Here is a 20,641-nt window from a genome sequence, read left to right on the forward strand (position 1 = left end):
CACGGGTGCAATGCTGATACTAAATACACTACAGAAAAACTTTTAACGTTGTATATGTTATAGTCAAAGTCCGATACACAGTCTCTTCGCGGAAGGACTGGTTTATCCTAGGTTTGGCCAAAGCCATCAGGCAATCCCCGAAATACATTTCAATTTCGCCCTTTGCCTGACGTATTTTTAGTCAAACCCAGGAGCTCCTATCTTTTCAGTCAAACGTCGAAAGTAAATTATTCTGTTTCGGTTTTGGCCTAGTCAATCCTAGAAGCGACTGCAATTCTCGGTCAAACGTTGATCTTAACATGTTTAAACAGGTTCATAATGTCTCTCGCGGACCGCGGTGTTCTATAAAGATTAATTTTTCATTTTAATTACCTAAGAAATTATTAAAACAATTAACATTAATGCCTCACCATGTCAGAAAAATGATTAATTTGTCACTTTAATTAGGTACCTAAGAAATTATTAAAACAATTAACATTAAAGTTAATGCCTCACCATGTCAGAAAAATGATTAATTTTTCATTTTAATTACTTAAGAAATTATTAAAACAATAAACATCAAAATTTTAAAAATGTTATTTTTTTATACTTTATCTTATACAAACTAACCTCCGTATATTCCAAAGCATTTATTTATTTATTTTATACTTTATTGCACATCGTACAAAAGGCGGGCCTAATGCCACACGGCATTCTCTCAAAGCATCTCAAATATAAAAGTGAAAATCACGTAAGCTGACCAATCAGGTGTCAGAACTGGCAGAGTTAAGCAGTTCTTAAGATTTGAAAGCTGCTTAAATGATAAAATGCTTCCAAATATACGAAGATAAGACACTTCATACCTATATCGGAGTTTGACTCGTCAAACCCCGATTTAATAAAATTGTGTTTTGACGTTTGCCTGACCAAATTAGTCTCTCCCAGGTTTGACGAAAATTGTTTAGTCAAAGGCCGAAAATTTACATTTGTTTGGGCTTTGACTAAGGGCGTTTGTCCACTACAAGGAATTTTACGGTCCGGCATTCCGATTTTTTACGGTCCGGTATGGCACGCAATTAATCTAAATATGTACTAGCTTGTGCACTATACGTAATTTTACTGTCCGACATTTTAATTTTCCCTATTCCGGATGGTTTTTTGAGTTTACGAGTCGCTCTAGGTATAATTGTTTTCGAGTGCCCACTTGCTTGGATTTTACTCTTTTTATTGCATATGCCAATTGAAAGCAAGCTCTTGTTTTACTTTCTTTTACCTGGCAATGAGATTTGAGAAGTCAGTATTGTTATTTTATATACATTGACCTATAATTATTATCTAAGTAAGTGTTGGTAAGTTAAAGTTCAAGTGGGAATAGATTTAGCTCCTCGTTACCTACCGATTAAAATAAATAAGTGAAACACGCATTTTAAATCTCTTACGGAACTTTACTTTTTATTATAACGAAGTAATATAATATTTCACCTTCTATATTTTTACTCGTTTCTTGTAAAATGCGATAACAATCATTTATGATAGCATTATGCCGCCATACTTCCTTGAACTGTACCGCACTGATCCGAGTAAAGACGGACAGGTGCACAAGCAATTCATCGGTTTTTTCATGCCACACCGGACCGTAAAAAATCGGAATGCCGGACAGTAAAATTCCTTGTAGTGCACAAGCGCCCTTAGTCATTCAGTCTGACCTGAGGATTGACCAGTCCAACCTAGGAGCGCCGGAGCTTCGGAGTTTGCCTATAACATATATAAAAACATAGCGGCCCGGCCGGCCGGTACCGCTGCAAACGGTACGTCCCGCAATTTTTAAATCTGTAATATCTTCGAAAATATTCACTTAAATCATACGGTGTAATGGGCCATATAGATCTATATTAAATGAACATTGTATTCAAGGTATTTAATTGGTTATGGATTAATGCTGTATTGGTTTAAATCGCTTCGAAAATTAGCCATTATTTGACGTAAAAAGTAAATGACAAAAAAAGTTATTGTGGGTAATCCATAAGAGAATAGACATATGCCATCGCGGACTTTTCTGTAGACCTTTTCAATGTGTACAATACTTAGTACATTATTTTGATAAAACTCGTAGGGTTCAGCCTGCGTTTGCAATGTAAGCGGAAAAAATGTAATTATTTACGACATCACATTAGAAACCTCAAAAATAACAGTACTTCTCCACTATTTAATGGATATTATTATACATATAAACCTTCCTCTTGAATCACTCTATCTATTAAAAAAAACCGCATCAAAATCCGGTGTGTAGTTTCAAAGATTTAAGCGTACAAAGGGACATAGGGACATAGGGAAATAGGGACAGAGAATGCGACTTTGTTTTATACTATGTAGACGTGATTACTCCCTATCAAAAAGTAAAAAATACCAGACTTAGCAGGTATTTCTCGTCAACATTGTATTATAATAATTGTACCTTAATTTTTAAAAGAAAATCTCATTATTATTAGTAAATGCCATCCTCATGAAATTCCATTCCTTGTAAATTAATTTTCCTATATTAAATTTGTAAGAAGATTAATGTAAAGTACATTATACACTACCACAGTACACTACAGTATCAAAAAGTTAAACAATGGATAAATTTCTACCATTTTCTACTATAGCTTTGTCCTGCTCTTGCTCACATGAAACGTCAATCATAAAAACAAGACAGGTTATTGCAAACTAATCCATTGCATAGCGAATGGGTAACATAAGTAAGACCGTTACTGTTTAATTTGACTAAGATTACTGCCAATCATAAAACATTTAAAAGACGAGAATCTATCAATGTAGAGACAGTAAGGGCGGTTACTCACGTAACTGCTGCAATAAGGAGCCAAGGTCTAATTCTAAAATTGCCCCTGCTGCAGGTACCTACGTTGTCACCACCGTAGTTAGGTATCTATAGTGAATAGTCTATACCAGTTGCAGTTGAATAAAAATAAAATACTTATCTTCATTAATATGGAACGTTAATTTAAATTCCATATTTTATTGATTTATAAACAAAACAAAATATAAATAAAGAGAGGAACTATTACTTAAATGTACTTTTTTCTGTATTTCTTTAATCATATCGTCGTCGTGTCTGGGACGTCCACTGCTGGACAAAGGTCTCCCTATTGCTATGGATATAGGTAATATAAAAGATATTACATAATTCTTAGTAACTAAAAAGAAATTATTAATCCATTTCATCTTATTTAAATAAAGATAGGGGTCCATATCACACAGTTATTCAGAACAATTAGCTTTTACATATTTGTGCGTATTTACCATATATTTGAATTATTTAAAACCTTCATATATAAACGGTTTATCAGTGTTTTTGTTTAGTTTTTTACAAAATGTTCCCTTATATTGTGATTTTTGCTGGTGCTCTTTTACTTGGTAAATATATTTTAAAAGTTAATAATATGATACGTTGTAGTATCTATCGGACGTGTAATGTGTTGTATATTTAGTTGTTTAGCCGACATCAAGGTATACCACAGAAGTATACCTATTAAAATATAATTATTGATTTATGGTTTTATAGTGGACTTATATTCGGTAAACGTCCTCGCAGTTCATCATCATCATCATATCCTAAATACCTACGTATTCCAATATGATTTTTTTTTTTCGTAAAATTTAATCAATTTCTTGATACTTCTGGTAGCTTCTGGTTCGAATAGTTGTTGATTTTATACAAACATAAATTAATAAACTATTATACAATTTTTTATTTTATGAATTGATATAGATTTATTTTCATGGTGGGTCGGACCAGGAAAGTATACACAAGTCCCCTGTTTCGGACCAGGAAGGTCGGAAACAGGGGACTTGTGTATAAAAAACAATAAAAATACACATTAAAAAAAACTTTATGAACGATGGCACCCAAGAAGCTTATATCTAATACACTGGAAATTGCACTATGACCATTAACTTGTAAAATTATTTAATGGTCATAGTGCAATCTCCAGTGTATTAGATATAGGTATAAGCTTCTTGATGGCACCCATAAAAGCTTAAATAAGCTGTGGCACAGATGCCAACGTCCGCCTCCATACATTAAATGTTCTTTTTTTTATCTAAAATATTTATGTAAAGAATGACGTCATTATAATATGTAGTTCTATTCTTAATGAGAAATAGTAGCACTATTTCAACACCCCATCTTAAGTCAGGATGGCCGAGCGGTCTAAGGCGCTGCGTTCAGGTCGCAGTCCACTTCTGTGGGCGTGGGTTCGAATCCCACTTCTGACAAAAGTATTTTTGTTTTTTTTTTTCCAAAATAACAATATAATCATTTCCTTTTTATTAAACATATAATTATTTGTAAAACAATTAAAATTATCTTTTTTTTTCTTCGTTGTGATCTCTATTATTGAGATTAACGATGAAAAATATTATAAAGGTTATGCTTGTATGATAAGAGTGTGCTAATCTTATGATCCACTTGGATTGGGACCTTCTTTTTATGTTAGATAGTTCATTAATCGAGTACCTAAAGCATAATTATAACATCACGCTATGCCCAAAAGCAAGCAGGCAGCAGGAGCAGCAATGAAAAATGTAAAAAAATTGCTTTTCAGGGTAGCTGATCGCATTTTAAATCCATTAAAAGTCTATTAGTTAAACACATTTAATTAAATTACAGTATCAGCAGAACTATTCTCATCACAAGGCACCCGGGACGACTGGGAGCGGATAGTAGGGGGTAAGAAGGCCGCAAACGGTTCCGCACCCTACCAGGTGTCGCTACGCACGTGGGGCGTCCGCCATTTTTGCGGCGCGTCTGTCATCACGCCTAAAGTCATTTTGACAGCTGCGCATTGTGTTGACGGGTAGGTTTATAAGCTTAGTATAGCGCCCGGCAAACTTCTTAGCCAAAAAGTAGCGTGGTGGGGGAAGCTTGCGCATATAAAAATGTACTAATAACTAAAACTTGATACGCAAACTTCCCCCACCATGCTACTTTTTGGCCAAGAAGTTTTCCGGCCGCTATATTCATGGAAAACATTTTTAGGAATCGCTCAACATTATTCTGGAAACTTTGACTATTTATGAAATTTAAATAGATATTCTAGCAAGGCATTGGTGCAAATTGTATGTAAATTGTAGGTATATTAAGACAGACTGATGAAAAAATCTATCAATATTATCGTTGTAAATAATTCTCCGACGGAGATAAAAATAAAGCTTAAGTACTCATCCAATTTTTTTTTTGTGAAAATGATTCGCATATTCCTATACCGCAATATACAGAAACAACCAATAGCGAAACTTCATACAAACGCTCGAAATGGCTCACGCACACAAGCAAGGGTGTTTACATGAATACGTGTTTGTATAAACTTTCCCTACTGGTTGTACCTGTATATTGTGCCTCTACCTTACTGCAACTCAAAATTTATTTAAGCAATTATTATTTATCAGTAACTTCACTTATTAATTATCACTTATCAATTTTTTCCAGGCTAAGACCACAATACTTCAAAGCAATAGTTGGCACGAACCAACTCCGAGCAGGAGGTCAATCCTACACCATCCGTAAAGTGGTCAAACACGAAGATTACAATGACGACCTTATTATCAACGACATAGCGATCATTTTCACTGATCAAGAGATATTATTCAATGAAAGAGTGGATGCTGTGGAACTAAATGATGAACCTGTGGAGAAAGGAGAGGATTTACTACTGACTGGATGGGGTACTACTTCAGTAAGTATTTAATAAGGAAATAAATATGTCTATACTTTCAAGTTACAAAAATATTTTTACAGGAATATTAAAAACTCCTAAAAAACAATCAATGCGTTTTTTTACAAAATAGCTTTGTTGTTTGAAATGTTTTTATTTTGCAAGTACTTTTTTGCTTTTATATGTTGTAGGTAATATTGATTCTCTTTTAAGAACAGAAACGTTTAATGTAAAGTTCAATGCAACAAATAGCGGTAAAAAATATCTAAAAAAATTCACGTAAGTTGTAAGTAATTAAATAAACATTTTACCGATTTCAGTACCCAGGCCATCTACCCAACGACCTCATGCAGTTGGACCTAAAAGCAGTATCTTATGAGGACTGCAAGGAAGCCCATCTCAGCATCAACGCAGTGTTTGAAACACAAATCTGCGCTATGACGAAAGCTGGGGAAGGCGCTTGTCATGTAAGAAAAATAATAATTTGTCTCTTTTTTCCCAAATGAACCAGAATTACTAATCTAGATTGAAAAATCATGATTGAAAACGGCTAAAAATGTGTAATAATTACCTACCAAAAATTAATGCTATCGTACTGGATTAAAATTTCGGTTGTATTTTTTTTATTTATTTTATTTTATTTAAAAAAAAAAAATAATGTGTATCTAATAATTACCTACCAAAAATTAATACTATCGTACTGGATTAAAATTTCGGTTGTATTTTACCTGTGTTCTAATATTTCTCTTTATTTATGTTTTATATTTTTTTAAACATATTACATATTACACTAGCATTGTATTGTCTTGTGTTTGTATTATGTTAAATTTAACAAATTTTATACCTTCCTCGAGAACCGACCTTTGATAAAAATAGAAGGAAATTCGGTGTGGTAGTTTTTGAGATAATTCCAAACAGGCAGACGGATAGACTTTGTTGTAATGAATGACTTACTTTTTCTAATATTACAGGGTGACTCTGGCGGTCCTTTAGTAAGAGAAGGTCGGCAAGTTGGTATCGTATCCTGGGGCCTACCGTGTGCCAAGGGAAAACCAGATGTTTATACTAAGGTAACATTTTATTTTGTTTATTATTAACTACATAATTTTTATTTCATCTTAAATAATTAAAGTACTAAATAGTCATAGTAGAAGTAGTAGTAGCTGAAGTAGTATTATATCAACTTTTATACGAAACTAGCGGTCCGCCCCGGCTTCGCCCGTGGTACATATTTACGTTTTCTCTACATAAAAACCATCCTCGTACTTCAAGGAATATAATAAAAAAAGAATTATCGAAATCGGTTCAGCCGTTCTCGAGTTATGCGCTTACCAACACATTTTGCGATTCATTTTTATATATAAGACTAGCGGTCCGCCCCGGCTTCGCCCGTGGTACATATTTATGTTTTCTCTACATAAGAACCATCCCGGTACTTCAAGGAATATAATAAAAAAAGAATTATCGAAATCGGTCCACCCGTTCTCGAGTTATGCGCTTACCAACACATTTTGCGATTCATTTTTATATATAAGACTAGCGGTCCGCCCCGGCTTCGCCCGTGGTACATATTTATGTTTTCTCTACATAAGAACCATCCCGGTACTTCAAGGAATATAATAAAAAAAGAATTATCGAAATCGGTCCACCCGTTCTCGAGTTATGCGCTTACCAACACATTTTGCGATTCATTTTTATATATAAGAAGAAGATAGGAATGATAAATGTTTTCAAAAGATATCACATGGATCACACGAAATTTTTTATTATTTTTTTTTCTCAAGTTACCAAATACTTATAATCGATAATTACTGACTGACTATTAAGTATTAACATGGACTATAGAATATATTATGTATTAAGTAGAAATTAAATTCGCAAAATATGTTCACTAATCACTATGCCTTTATTAATTACCTACTTTATATATCATGTATTTTTATTTTATTTTAACAGGTCGAATCATACATGGATTGGATAGAAAAGACATTATTAGATGATGATGAAGATCATTGGATGTTCGTCCTTCGGAAGAGAAGAGGAAACAGACACTTTTGATTTTGCTCTTAAATACTATCAAGGCTGTTTATATTAAGTATAAAATAATATGTAATTATTTAAACGATATTATAGTATCTAGATATTATATTGTATATTATTATAATTAAAAAAAGAAATTGTAGGTTACTGTAACTCCCCAACAGATGGCGTTAATATGAAAAGTCCTATCGTGTTTTTTGATTGGTGAATATTGAGGAAATGTAAATCTATAGAAAATATTAGGCTCGGGTCAAACACAAGCGGCGCGGGCGCGGGCGTGCCATAAGCGCACCTCTTGAATCTGTTTTGCACCACGTCCTTCTTATACATTTTGTATGAAAGAATTTTGGACAGGCGTCGAGACGGCACGCCACGGTTGTGCCAAGGTTGCGCCAAGGTTGCGCCTTTCCAAAATTATTTCATACAAAATGCCAATAGCGCACCCGATGCACGCCGGCATGCAGCGCGCCCGCGGCGCGCCGCGCCGCTTGTATAATATGTCCCGCGCCTTAGAATTAATGACAACTTAAACATAGAATAAAATATATAAATATTATATAGAAAATAAAATGGATGCTCAGATTAAAAACGTGTTTTATTGAACTACATAAGTACCTATAATAATTGGGGGAAATTATCGAAAAATTTATTTCTGCAATACTTTACAGGTTTGTATTAAATAAGGAAATAAAACAATATTATAATAAAAACTCATATATTATAATTTATTACCAAAATCACACATTACCCTAATATCACAGAGATCAGTGATTATCAGAAAAGCTTGATCATTTTAGATGTTGAAAGAAGGTCTTCGCTTTAGTGTCTTAGTAACAGAGTACAGTTGGCAATGAAATTTATGAATTTATATTATACTATAAAATGGATTACCGAACATGTACATTTTAACCCCATGCATAAAAATAAAACAGCGTAAAAATAGTTCAGTCAATTCTTTCAACTCGCACATTATTAGTAGTTAGTGTAGTATTGATAATTAAATTTCTTTGCTGACTGTACTTCTTGAAAACTTGATTTTTATAACAGTGCTTAATTTCTTATCAAGCTTCAGATAATGATTGATCGTAACCTAAACACATACATTCACAAAATACAAAAGTATTGTAATAATTTGTTTCAGTCTCCATATTTGGCAGCTTCTAAAATACATTAGAATTTTATTGAAAAAAATAATTTCGCTACAACAATTTTTGAGTACCAGATAAACAAACATCTTGACTTTTATTTTTTATCTCTACCCATATTAACCTTAGGATTTACAGTATGGGCACAGTATTACAATATTTCCTAGTATGGGTCTTCAATTATTATTGAAACCAGTTTTTTACATATTTTTTCCCAACAAACTTTGAAATATATTTCTAAGTAACATAACATATTAAAAGCATGCAATCTAACAAGCAATAATACCACAAAAAAATTACTCTCTAATCACAAAAAATGTTTCCAAAAAGGTTTTTTTTTTCAAATTCATAGTAAATTTTATCGAGTTAGATAATTATTTTGATTTTATTGGTATTATTGCCAAGCCTTATTCTAATGTGCGATTCAATAATTTACAAATATAATAAATTGAATCACATTTTGTACAATTATCACAACGGTACTTAAACACTGGAAATAATATTTACTATGCAGTTATTTCAACTTTTAATAAAAAAAACATTTCGCATTTGTTATTGACCTGTCTATATATTATAAATATCATTTTTTCATTTTTTAACTCACGATGTTACAAGGGCATATAAAAACTCAAAAACAATGCTTATTATATAGATATCATGCTATAAGTTTATAGACTTTAGAACATTTAGACATTCTTTGAAATATTAAAAATATTGATATTGCCAATTCTTAGCTTCTTTTATGGAAAAAATTACGCGATATTGATATTTCGGGTTATTTCATTAAAAAGTTATTATTTTTACACACCCATCCACATTATAAAATAACCTATATCCTTAGACTTTTAGACATATAAAAATATAAAATTTTATCAGTTGAGCACTTTGCAAAAACAACTTTATATGTAATAAATTACTTCATTCAATCTTTGGAAGATCCAATCAATCGTTTATACATTTTACATAATATTATATATTTTCCATGAAATATTGTAAAAAGGTTATTGAATTGCAATTCAAATATGTACATAATATGAATCTGGCGGCTAACAAGTGCGAGGGAGATAGCATGCTATTATTCTCCAAAGTGCAAGAGAGATAGAAGAATCTTCAGATTCATTCATTTTTTTATTTTTAGCACATGTTATGGTTTAAAATTGAAATACTATATTTTACATCATTTCCAAAATATATATCGAAACGACCAAAATAACAATCCTCAATCGAATCCAGACATAATCGAAAAATTCTTGAACATTTTCACTTGAAATATAATTGGAAAAATCTAGTTTTTCTGATGAATTTTTATTATTTTCCGAAACAAAATCACTTTCATATTCTCGACTGAAAATACCGAATCGTAATAAATTATCTAAATTATAAATTTCTGCATTTACCTGCTTATGTTTTTGTATAAGTTGTTGTTCGAAATCAAAGTTGTTGATTGTTGTTTCTGTTGTTGTTAGGAAAGTTGGAAATGGAACGGCGTTCTTACTGAAGTTGCCAGTAATAGTGATTTTCTCGAAGTTCACGTTTGTTGAGTTATTTTCTGACCTGAAATAATAGGAAATTTAATGTCAAAATGCGATTTTTTATAAAAGTTTAATATAGCGTAGTGTAAATTGTAACATGACTGAAAAAAAGTAAGTATAGTCCTTAAAAAGAGCTAATAATTTTTATGTTGGAAAAATTACATTTATTTTGTAGTTAGTTAAAGACTTGAATCCTAAATTACTGATTTTGATCAATTGATTATTTTGCTTTAGAGGTACACCATACTAAAGACCTGACAGTCAAAAACAATCTGGATGAAATGTGAAAATACAGTGAAAAGCTATTCAATGAATTCTATAAAATTTAAAGCTATTTCTCAAAATTATTAGTACAAAAGTAATATAAGTATATAATAAACTTACTGTGCAAAACAAGATCGCTTATACAACCCCGCGCAAGCAACCAACCCACAACTCTGCGATCCCACTATGTGACCGCGTCCTATGTTGAATAAGCCGTTGTATGCTACTAAACCGTATGTTAAGTGGTTATATTTTGTATCTGAAAACAATAAAAAATATTTAATTTGATTAATTCATAGATTAATTATTGTTATGGTATGTTATGTAAATAGGTTTAAATTGAATGGCATAAAAAAATAATCGCGGTGATTGGCGCCAATTTAGCTGTCAATAATCGTGTCAATTTCTTTTTTTTCAATTATGTCAAAATTGTGTGACATTTTAAAAATAATACGCGGTTTTGGCGCCAATTTATCTGTCAAGAATCGTGTCAATTTTTTTTCTCAAGTTTTTCAATGAGTGAAGACTTTTTTCTAGCGTCAAGTTAAAACATCTCAAAGTTTGACACTTGATATTTCAATGTAAAAAAGTTAAGGTTTTTTTTTCATTACTACTCGTAACAAAAAAGTTATGAAGTTATGACTTATTAATTGGTTTTCTATTTAAATAGACTTAAGTCACGAAGTGAGAAAAAAAATTAGTTATCAATTGAAATTAACGTTTTTTTTTTTTAAGAAAATCAATTAATTTTTTAATACATATCCTTACCCTCAGTCTTCACATAGAACTGACAGCAGAATTGTCCATGGCACACGCTCTCTGTATACCCGTGGGTACTGCGGTCCAGGTCCAAGGGTCTGATGATGTACTGCCTCCAGTCTTCGGAGACTGTGTTTGAGGGGCTGGTTGTGATTTGAGGGTGGACTGGAATATATAGAAAATAGAGTAAGTGATGTAATAGTTTACGGTGTTTTTACTGCAATTTAAAAGGCGTAACTACCAATGCTTACATAATAATAAATAAATAAATAACAAATACGCCTTTTTAATTTTACAAAACATCTCTATAAAGCAGTAATATCTCCAATCTTATTTGAAGGTGTTTTTATCAGTAGGTAAATAAATATTAGATAATAAATTTTTAGGATTTTAATTCTGGAGATTGTTTTTCATAATTGATAATACATAGTTACATATAAGTATGTATTTGGATATTATTTTTATTCTGTAAAGTCAGTCAGCCAGACATGATTTTTTGAATAAATATCTTTATTGGATGAGGATTATTCAAATATCAAGGAAAACGGGAATATTATGCGTATTGTAACTTTAAATATTAAAACATAAAATACGTACCATTTCCAGCCTTTTCCAGTACGTTGACGATAATGTTGCCATATTTAGTACTCCTCCCAGTATTGCCATGAACACCACTGGTAGAAATTACATTAGCTTTAGTAATATATGCCCAAGATGGCGCAAAGTGTGGTGCTAAAATAAAAATAATATACATATGAATAATATTAGTATTTTTAGCCTGTAAGATATTTTAAAAGAGCAAAATTATTCATAAAATATATGATAGTAACGTCAGTCAAACGACAAAAAATATATATGATCCATTATTAGATATGATTAGATAGAATTAAAATTATATTTTTAGTAGCTATGAAGGCCTTGGAGTTTTTACTACTGTTTTAAAAATATATATTTAAAAATGCTAAAAACTAGAGGAAATTGAAAAACTTTAATCAGTCATCAAGAGTCAACTTACATTTATCTTACTTATCTCTTAAATACATTTTTTACTTAAGCTAGCTAGCTTATAGTTAATAACTATTAATTAATTCTGTGCATAAGCTTATTTTTATATTTTATAGGTAGTTACTATGCAAAAAATCTTTTAAGTTAGCAAAAATAATTTAATTACCAGATAGAAATTGATTCTCATGTCCCCAAACACCCAAAAGCACGTAATTCTTCAATGCCATATCTTTTACATTTTTTACAACGAGATCTTCTTCCATAATAACTTCGAATTTAACGCCAAAATCAGTGGAAAAAGTCGCTGTGTTTGAAAATGTAGTATTGCAATTTGCGTTGTTCAACGGTTTTCTATAACTGTAAAAAAAAAATAATCAAATATATATGTATAGATAATAAATCTGTAGAAGGGTCAATTCTGTACATTGAAAATATTGAAAAAATAAATAGCAGGGGGTGTTACTGGATCGATACCAAACCCAAATATGTGATTAAAAAAATTTTTGTCTGTCTGTATATTCAGGCATCACGTGAAAACTAACGGTTCGATTTCGATGAAACTTGGTATAATTATACCTTATTATCCTGGGCATAAAATGGGATACTTTCTATCCTGGAAAAATACGTAGAAAAAAATTAATCTTAATTTTTCTTAATTTTTCCGCACGGACGGAGTCGCGGGCGGAAGCTAGTCTATACTAATATTATAAAGCTGAAGACTTTGCTTGTTTGAACGCGCTAATCTCAGGAACTACTGGTCCGATTTGAAAAATTCTTTCGGTGTTAGATAGCCCATTCATCGAGGAAGGCTATAGGCTATATTATATCATCACGCTAAGACCAACAGGAGCGGAGCCACGCGGGTGAAACCGCGGAGCGCAGCTAGTATAGGCTAATAGCAAAAAGATTATAAGCTAAGCCGTTAATTAGAAATCTAGCTTTCTAGATAATAAATTGCTCTATAACCTAGTAGATGTCAACTAGATTCTTATAGAAAACTAACTGAACCATGCAACTTTGTCTTTTCTGTAAATTTATATTTTTTAAATATTTTCCATCGATGCTCCGTTTCCAAAGGTAATGACATGATATAAAAGCTAATAGACTATTTCACAGGATTTTTCAATTCGAACTTAGTTACTGAGATAAGTGTAAAAGCAAGTGTTTGTTTGTCTTTCTTTCACGTCGCAACGGAGCGATATTTTGGGCATGATTTTTGTGAAATTTCCTATAGTTATGCTAAGACAAGCAATAATATAGATTATAAATAATAATATACTACATATTATGTTATCTATGAAAATACTTACACAGAGACAACATCACCACGTCTATCAAAAACTAAATTGCTCCTAACCAAATCGTGTCCTTGTTGGCATTTTATTCTCTCATACACGTGCGTCACGACGTACATCCGAGCTGACTGCGCTGCATTTGATACTGTTTTCACTATCTGAAAGATCGATATTTAAATTTGTAACCACGCCCACGACATGTATATTTAATGTTACATGTGAAATATGAAACAGAAAACTCAAACTCAAACAATTATTTTTAAACCAGATTGTAGTATTTTGAATACGATACCTAGTACCGCCTACGTAAAAATGTTTTTTCCAGCGTTTAGGAAAGCAGTTTCTACCAAGATTCATTATGAAGTCGGTTAAAAATACATTTTTGTGTGTTTGATCTTAAAGGTCAGATGTAGGTTATTATGAAAGAAAAAAATAAAGAAATTGCGCGAAAACTTGGGAAATTTCCTGTACCTATATTATATTGTGTTCCTGTATAAAGTCTAACTTGGAATACGTTTCAAAAGATATTAAATCTTATTTCATATAAATTAAGGTTTAAATTAAAATCTCACCTCATCATAATTATTAACACAAGGCCCACATGACTCCAAGTCGGTTTTGGACAAAACTTCCTCTGGTAAAACCAATATGTCTGAACCCTGGAACAAAAAATAAAAATTAATGAGTTTTTAGAAACTATAGCGAAATATTTTTTAAACCGCCTTCAAATTGGCAAATAAATCATCAAATTCAGTTCACCCAGTCGAAAGTTCTGAGGTAACAAACTCACAAAAATGCAGTCAAAAGGCGTGCTTTTTATCATGCCTGTTGATAATAATGTAGAATCTATTTATTATACCCAAAAGAAGGTATCAAAAAAAAAATTTAAAATAAAGATACGTGTTGGTCGCCTATTTTTTATAGCGTTGATCTTTTATATTTATATTCATTGCAAATCATTGCAATAACACATGCACGATATCACTATAAAATATATTTTTATCAATGCACAAGTATTGCGTAATACAAGCGGATAAAACTTTTATATGCAGATAAAAAATATTGAAAATTTTACACAAATCGTTTTTAGCATGCTAATAAATTTTATTTTGTAATAATTGTGAGTTTTTTGTACTATTTCAAGTGTAAATTATATTTAAAAGCTTGGATAAGTAGTCAATAGTAGATATATTTAATCTATACTAATATTATAATACTGAAGAGTTTGTTGGTTTTAATGTTTGTTTGTTTGAACGCGTTAATCTCAGGAACTACTGGTCCGATTTGAAAAATACTTTCGGTGTTAGATAGCCCATTTATCGAGGAAGACTATATTATTATGTATATCATCACGCTAAGACCAACAGGAGCAGATCAGTGCGGGTAAAACCGCGGGGCACAGCTAGTAATTAAATAAGAGCAGATCCTAAATTACCTAGTATCTAAACATTTTTTATCTCTTTTTTATCGTGTTTATTTTCATCGAGAGCACAGAGCTTAGCAAAATTATTATTTTTCGCTAAAAATCGATTGTAGAAACAGATGTAAAATGCATCTGTCCCATACGCTAGGGTTGCCACCCGTTCCTTGTAATAAAATATTATTAAATTTCGCACTTTATACTTTATGACGAAAATAAAGTTTATAAAAATGCGATATTTCACATGGTTCGTAATGTTTCTCTTGCAAAATATGTATGATTTTAAAGGTAAAATAAATACTACCTACTGTCTGTTGTCATACAATAAACTTCTTCAATCTTTAGCCATTTTACAAGCATTTTACCGATATATTATAGTATTATGTACCATATAAATAAATAAAAAATATATCAAACTTACCGATTTAGCTGCTTCATGTATCAATGCCTCATAATGTTTTACATTAAAATGTTTTTTAGAATCCACTATGGCCGCTTTGTAGACATCCTGAAAATTAATTAAATTATTAATAACTTTTTTAACATTAAATTAAAAAATGTTGTGTGGTTTTATGAAACCACGGTAAAAGTGAAACTTAGGCACAAAATTATCGTATTTGTACGATAATTATCGTACGTCACGCTACACAGACCAAAAAGTTTGAGACGATGTAATAAAAGTTTCACTTTAAAAATTAAATACACAAAGGTAAACTAAAAATAGAAACTTATTTCATTCATAATTTAATTTTCAGTAATATATTTTTTGTTACCTATTTGTTACAACGCAACGTTACGGTGTGTTTGTCAATTACCTAGGTATTAGATATCTGTTATTAACAGATAATATTCATTTAATTAGGTTATTAGGATAGGAATGCTATCTATGCATTAGTTATTATATGCAATAATACATTTCGTAACAAAGAAATATGATGTAAACAACATAGCGTGAGATAAGGTCCTTTTGTATCATTATATTATTTGTTATTTCCGCATAAATATATAAGTATCTCCTAACCATTTACTAAATACCTACCTATAAGCAAATAAATTTTCTTAAGTACTTTGTTGGTATAAGAAACTACATAATATTAAACCGATTACGTCACAGGATTACTATCTATCCCGTTTCAATACCTAGGTACAATTCCTTGTTTGACAATGACTTATTACTTACTTATTCTTATATAAATCGTAAAATTATTTTCTATAAATTCGAAAAAAAAAATGTCTGGTTTTATGAAACCACGGTAAAAGTGAAACTTAGGCACAAAATTATCGTATTTGTACGATAATTATCGTACGGTTCGACCGTCACGCGACATGCGCTACACAGACCAAAAAGTTTGAGACGATGTAATAAAAGTTTCACTTTAAAAATTTTTACGTAATAGGTAACCTACTTACATAAATTGCATTATTGCATGAGCAACGACAATCAGATATCAAGATATTTCTTTAAATTCAAACAATCCAAAGACTATAAAAACTTATATATCATTGTAATAGAATAACATGCACATTTAATTAGATTTTAAAATTGACAACAAAAACAAAAAAAATAATGTCACAAAAAATATAGAACAACCGGCTAAAAAATTTAATCATAACAAATGCATTATGAAATTCGTTCGTTGACCCAATCACGCATTTCCCGCGTGACGTATTTTATCTCTGTCTAGCACATTTAAAAGTGTATAGATGTCTCTGTCCTTCGTTGGGGTGTCCCAGGTCCCTTAACCTTATTAGGGACGCTCATGAGATCACGTACGCACTACATTAAAATGACAATCTAAATACAGATCACAGATAATATAATATATACTAGTACCTAGGTACTATAGATAATCTATAGATTAATTCATATTTTAGTACAGTTTACATATCAAACGAAAGAACGAAATATTTGTTTTATATGTTTGTTTATACCTAGGTCCTAGACTATTTGGTTCCGATAATTTTAAGACTGAAGTAAAATGGGTCATGTTTTATTAACAAACCATGCAAGTGACTAATGTTAAAACAAACTGTATTTACAAACAAAAACCATTTTTGCAATGATGGCAAAAGTTATATATGACTAGCTTTCCACCCGCGGCATCGCCCGCGCAGTCAAAGAAAAACCCGCATAGTTCCCGTTCCCGTTGGATTTCCGGGATAAAACCTATTCTATGTCCCGGGGTAAAAAGTAGCTTATGACCTTTCTCGGGTATCAAAATATCTCTATACCAAATTTCATGCAAATTGGTTCAGTAGTTAAGGCGTGATTGAGTAACAGACAGACAGAGTTACGCATTTATAATATTAGTATGGATAGTGGAATAATATGAAAATAATATTATGTTTATTGTTCGCACTTAGCCGGTATCATTATTTATATTAAATTCATACATTTCATCTTTAGAATTTAGATAATTTCTTTGAAGGCAGTTAATTTAAATTATGTAGTTTTAAAGTGAAGTTATATTGAGTTGTTTATGGGACAGATAGGAATAGATCATGACGAATAAAAACAAATGGAAGTCATCATTTAATTTAGTCGAGAGTTAATTTCCTATTCAGATTATCTTGGATTTATACTTTATAGCAAATGCGGTCATAAGTTCTTACCCAACTATACAAAAAGGAGGGTTATTTTTATGCATGATAACAATATGTTCAGCAGTTCTATCAGTTCTATCAAATAAGAGAAAACAAATGGCTACATTTCTTCATACACTGTCAAAAATTTACGTCATGTAATATTACTATCTAAACATCTTTCATACCCTGTGTTCATACCCAATGCCATTTCTTAAATTTTTAGTCTATGACAAATGACGCAAAATGGCGCCCGCCAAAAATTTTGCTCTAACCAAGTTTTAAAAGTTATTCCTTTGCACTTTGCCGAATTACTTGAATTATTATTGCAATATCGTAACACACTCGATATACATAGGGCATATTTGATGAGTTTTATGCTTTTTTGCTTTAAAACAAATAAGACATGAACGTGACCTGTGACCATCGCGTTAAAGCGACTGAGTGCAGTGTGGCCGGTTGACCTATGTTGAGCGGAACATGTGATGTAGGCGGTGTCTCCTCTATACGTAGTTTATTACTACGCTTATTATAAGCTCAATTTAAACTTCTTATAAATACCCACTTTTAGTACTAGATAGTATCACAATAGTAATATATTACCATTATGTGATACCTATTAGTATTATAAAATCTGAGCTATGAGGTACTTACGTAGTTAGGTACGTATTTATTAATGTTATTAATCTGTGCTATTACCTAAATTCAGCCATTACGTAAGCTAAGTATTTAGTACCAAGATACAATAATACTTAGGTTTATTTAGGGCTTGTAGATTACGTATCCTAGATATTATTGACCGGTCAACGATATTTTCATAACAACCTACTGATATTAGAGATAAAACATACTACTGAAAAATAATCTTATAAGTATTAGGTAGGTAACTACTTACGCAGTGAAAAAATATTGTCGTAACTATCTATAATTTAAAAATATCATTGAATACCTATATTATTCTTAAAAATGTTCGTAAACTTTAAAGGAGATAGATAAAGTTATTTTAGACAAATAGGTACAAAAACAAATCTAGAATAAAAAAAAATATATAGTTAGTTAGTAAAATTAAAAAAAAAAATGTTTCACACGCACCATATTTAAAATTTAAATTTTAAAAGTCTCTTTCCTCTAAATATTTTCCTTAATTTAATACCTACGAATTAAACAACAATTTTCGCACCGCGTCAGCTATTCTCAAACTGTCCAAAAAATATTCAAAAAATTTTTTGCACAAATCGAAATGTTTTTTACAAAAAATTAACTTACCCCACTAAAAGCCGCTCCAAAACACAGCGCAAACACAACATACACACAAGAGAACATTTTTACAACAACCGACCGCTCCGGCGTCAGACGCACGTGTGACAACTGACAGCGCATAAAATAAAAGGTAAATACATGACTATGAATACAATAACAATCACTCCATACAAAATGCACTCGATAAATCAGCTTATCACATTATACACTGCTTGTTTTCAACGCGATGTCACCAACACTGTTAGGCTAGCCGCACACACAAAATAATATTGTCAATGCAAGATTGTCAAAAATCTTCATCAATATATGGTCCCCGCACACTACGCAATATTATTGGCAATTTTTCATGGTAAAATCTGACTCAGTCGTTCCGCAGCTAGATTACGTGCGCACGTATAACATAATGAATAGAAAGAAAAAAATCGTTGCATTGATTATTGCATTAATTTTACTATCTAAAAAAAGCAATCAAGAAAGAAACGATGGATTAAGGACTGGATGAGAAAAAAATTAATAATTTAATTTAATTTAATTAATTAAATTAAACAATAATTAAATTAATTATTAATTAATTCATTCAAAATTCAATTGAATTAAATCTTTAATTCTTTCCGAAAATTTGTTCGTATAAGAATTAATTTTCTTCTTTACGTCTTCTCTTCTCTCTTTTCTTATTTGGTTTGATTTAGGTATTTATAAATATCGAGCTTAGATATCGAGCAACTTATCAAGCGCATTATTTTTCGCGATATGATTTGCAGGATGTATTCCATAATTCTGGATAAGTTTCCCATGTTTTAATAAACACTGACAAATAGTGTTTTTCCGTGAGACTGCTATCATCAAAAATATTAACATTATTTTCGCTTTGGATACTGTTTTCGTCCTCCATTTTGAACAAAAAACACGAACGTCCGCCTGCCTTGAAATCTTTTTCTCAACTAAAATATTGCCGTGCGCCCGCACACGTCAATATTATTGTCAATACCCCTGCCTCCCCCCGATATTGACGTGACAAAATCTGAATTTCTGGATAATCCACAATAATATTGAACAATACCGCAATACAGGCCGCACACACACAATAATATTGACAATACGTACTTTATTGTCAATATTATTTTGTGTGTGCGGCTAGCCTTAGTACTAAACCAGCAATGTAATGTAAATATTTATTTGTGTCATTACTGGTCCCTTTTGATTGTGTCTACATGCGCGCGCATGCGTGATACGCCGTGCATCGTTCGTTGACTCATGAGCTAGGATCTTATAAAAGAAAAATGTTTTTGTTAAAAAAATCCTTTATTCATTCAGGATGAATAAGCTTTGATTGTAAAATTTATATTAGTATTCCAGATTGTAAAGTATGTCAGACAAACTTTAATAACAAACATAACTACGTATGTACATTGAAAAACGTAATTTTTTCTTGTTTTGAAATGCACAATATGCATTGTGTTGTACCCTTTATATTTGTGCCTTTATGTTCTGGGTTTATTGTAAGCAGACAGAAAAACAAAACCAGTGTTTTTCAACACATAAGCATAATAAAGGCACAATAATATAAGTCATGTTTCCGTATTTATAAATTTTGGCAAAGACTTGATAAAGTTTCCTTGAATATTATGATTAAGAGGATTATAAT

At 31.3% G+C, this 20,641-nt stretch overlaps 2 protein-coding genes and 1 non-coding gene across 3 annotated transcripts; 2 read left to right on the forward strand and 1 right to left on the reverse strand.

Annotated features, from left to right (window-relative positions):
- The first annotated feature begins 3,310 nt into the window (after positions 1–3,310).
- LOC149478268 (chymotrypsin-1-like) lies at positions 3,311–7,935 on the forward strand. The gene is made up of 6 exons (XM_089709559.1): positions 3,311–3,393; positions 4,649–4,835; positions 5,468–5,714; positions 6,014–6,160; positions 6,665–6,763; positions 7,650–7,935. The coding sequence occupies exons 1-6, from the start codon at positions 3,351–3,353 to the stop codon at positions 7,749–7,751; spliced, it is 825 nt and encodes a 274-aa protein (XP_089565685.1). The 5' UTR covers positions 3,311–3,350; the 3' UTR covers positions 7,752–7,935.
- Positions 4,171–4,254, forward strand: TRNAL-CAG (transfer RNA leucine (anticodon CAG)). The gene has a single exon. It is a non-coding gene; the product is annotated as a tRNA-Leu (tRNA).
- A 514-nt stretch (positions 7,936–8,449) lies between the features above and the next one.
- Positions 8,450–19,112, reverse strand: LOC149478270 (vanin-like protein 1). Its single transcript, XM_089709193.1, has 9 exons — positions 19,003–19,112; positions 15,575–15,661; positions 14,306–14,392; positions 13,749–13,891; positions 12,605–12,795; positions 12,031–12,165; positions 11,443–11,598; positions 10,795–10,933; positions 8,450–10,432 (listed from the first exon to the last, which is right to left on the reverse strand). The coding sequence occupies exons 1-9, from the start codon at positions 19,057–19,059 to the stop codon at positions 10,051–10,053; spliced, it is 1,377 nt and encodes a 458-aa protein (XP_089565319.1). The 5' UTR covers positions 19,060–19,112; the 3' UTR covers positions 8,450–10,050.
- Between the last annotated feature and the right edge of the window lie 1,529 nt (positions 19,113–20,641).

The sequence above is a fragment of the Colias philodice genome, chromosome 22, assembly GCF_061535455.1.
Source record: "Colias philodice isolate Cphi_HAF_F1 chromosome 22, ilColPhil1 Martin Lab GWU primary, whole genome shotgun sequence".
NCBI classification, from domain to species: Eukaryota; Metazoa; Arthropoda; class Insecta; order Lepidoptera; family Pieridae; genus Colias; species Colias philodice.

Bases quoted from the DNA above. Each gene is read 5' to 3' on its own strand.
- LOC149478270 (XM_089709193.1), bottom strand. From the start codon at position 19,059: ATGTTCTCTTGTGTGTATGTTGTGTTTGCGCTGTGTTTTGGAGCGGCT. The intron at 13,892-14,305 runs GTGAGATTTTAA...TCGATCTTTCAG, and splicing joins GTGTTAATAATTATGATGAG to ATAGTGAAAACAGTATCAAA. The intron at 10,934-11,442 runs GTAAGGATATGT...TATTGTTTTCAG, and splicing joins GTTCTATGTGAAGACTGAGG to ATACAAAATATAACCACTTA.
- LOC149478268 (XM_089709559.1), top strand. From the start codon at position 3,351: ATGTTCCCTTATATTGTGATTTTTGCTGGTGCTCTTTTACTTG. The intron at 5,715-6,013 runs GTAAGTATTTAA...TACCGATTTCAG, and splicing joins CTGGATGGGGTACTACTTCA to TACCCAGGCCATCTACCCAA. The intron at 6,161-6,664 runs GTAAGAAAAATA...CTAATATTACAG, and splicing joins CTGGGGAAGGCGCTTGTCAT to GGTGACTCTGGCGGTCCTTT.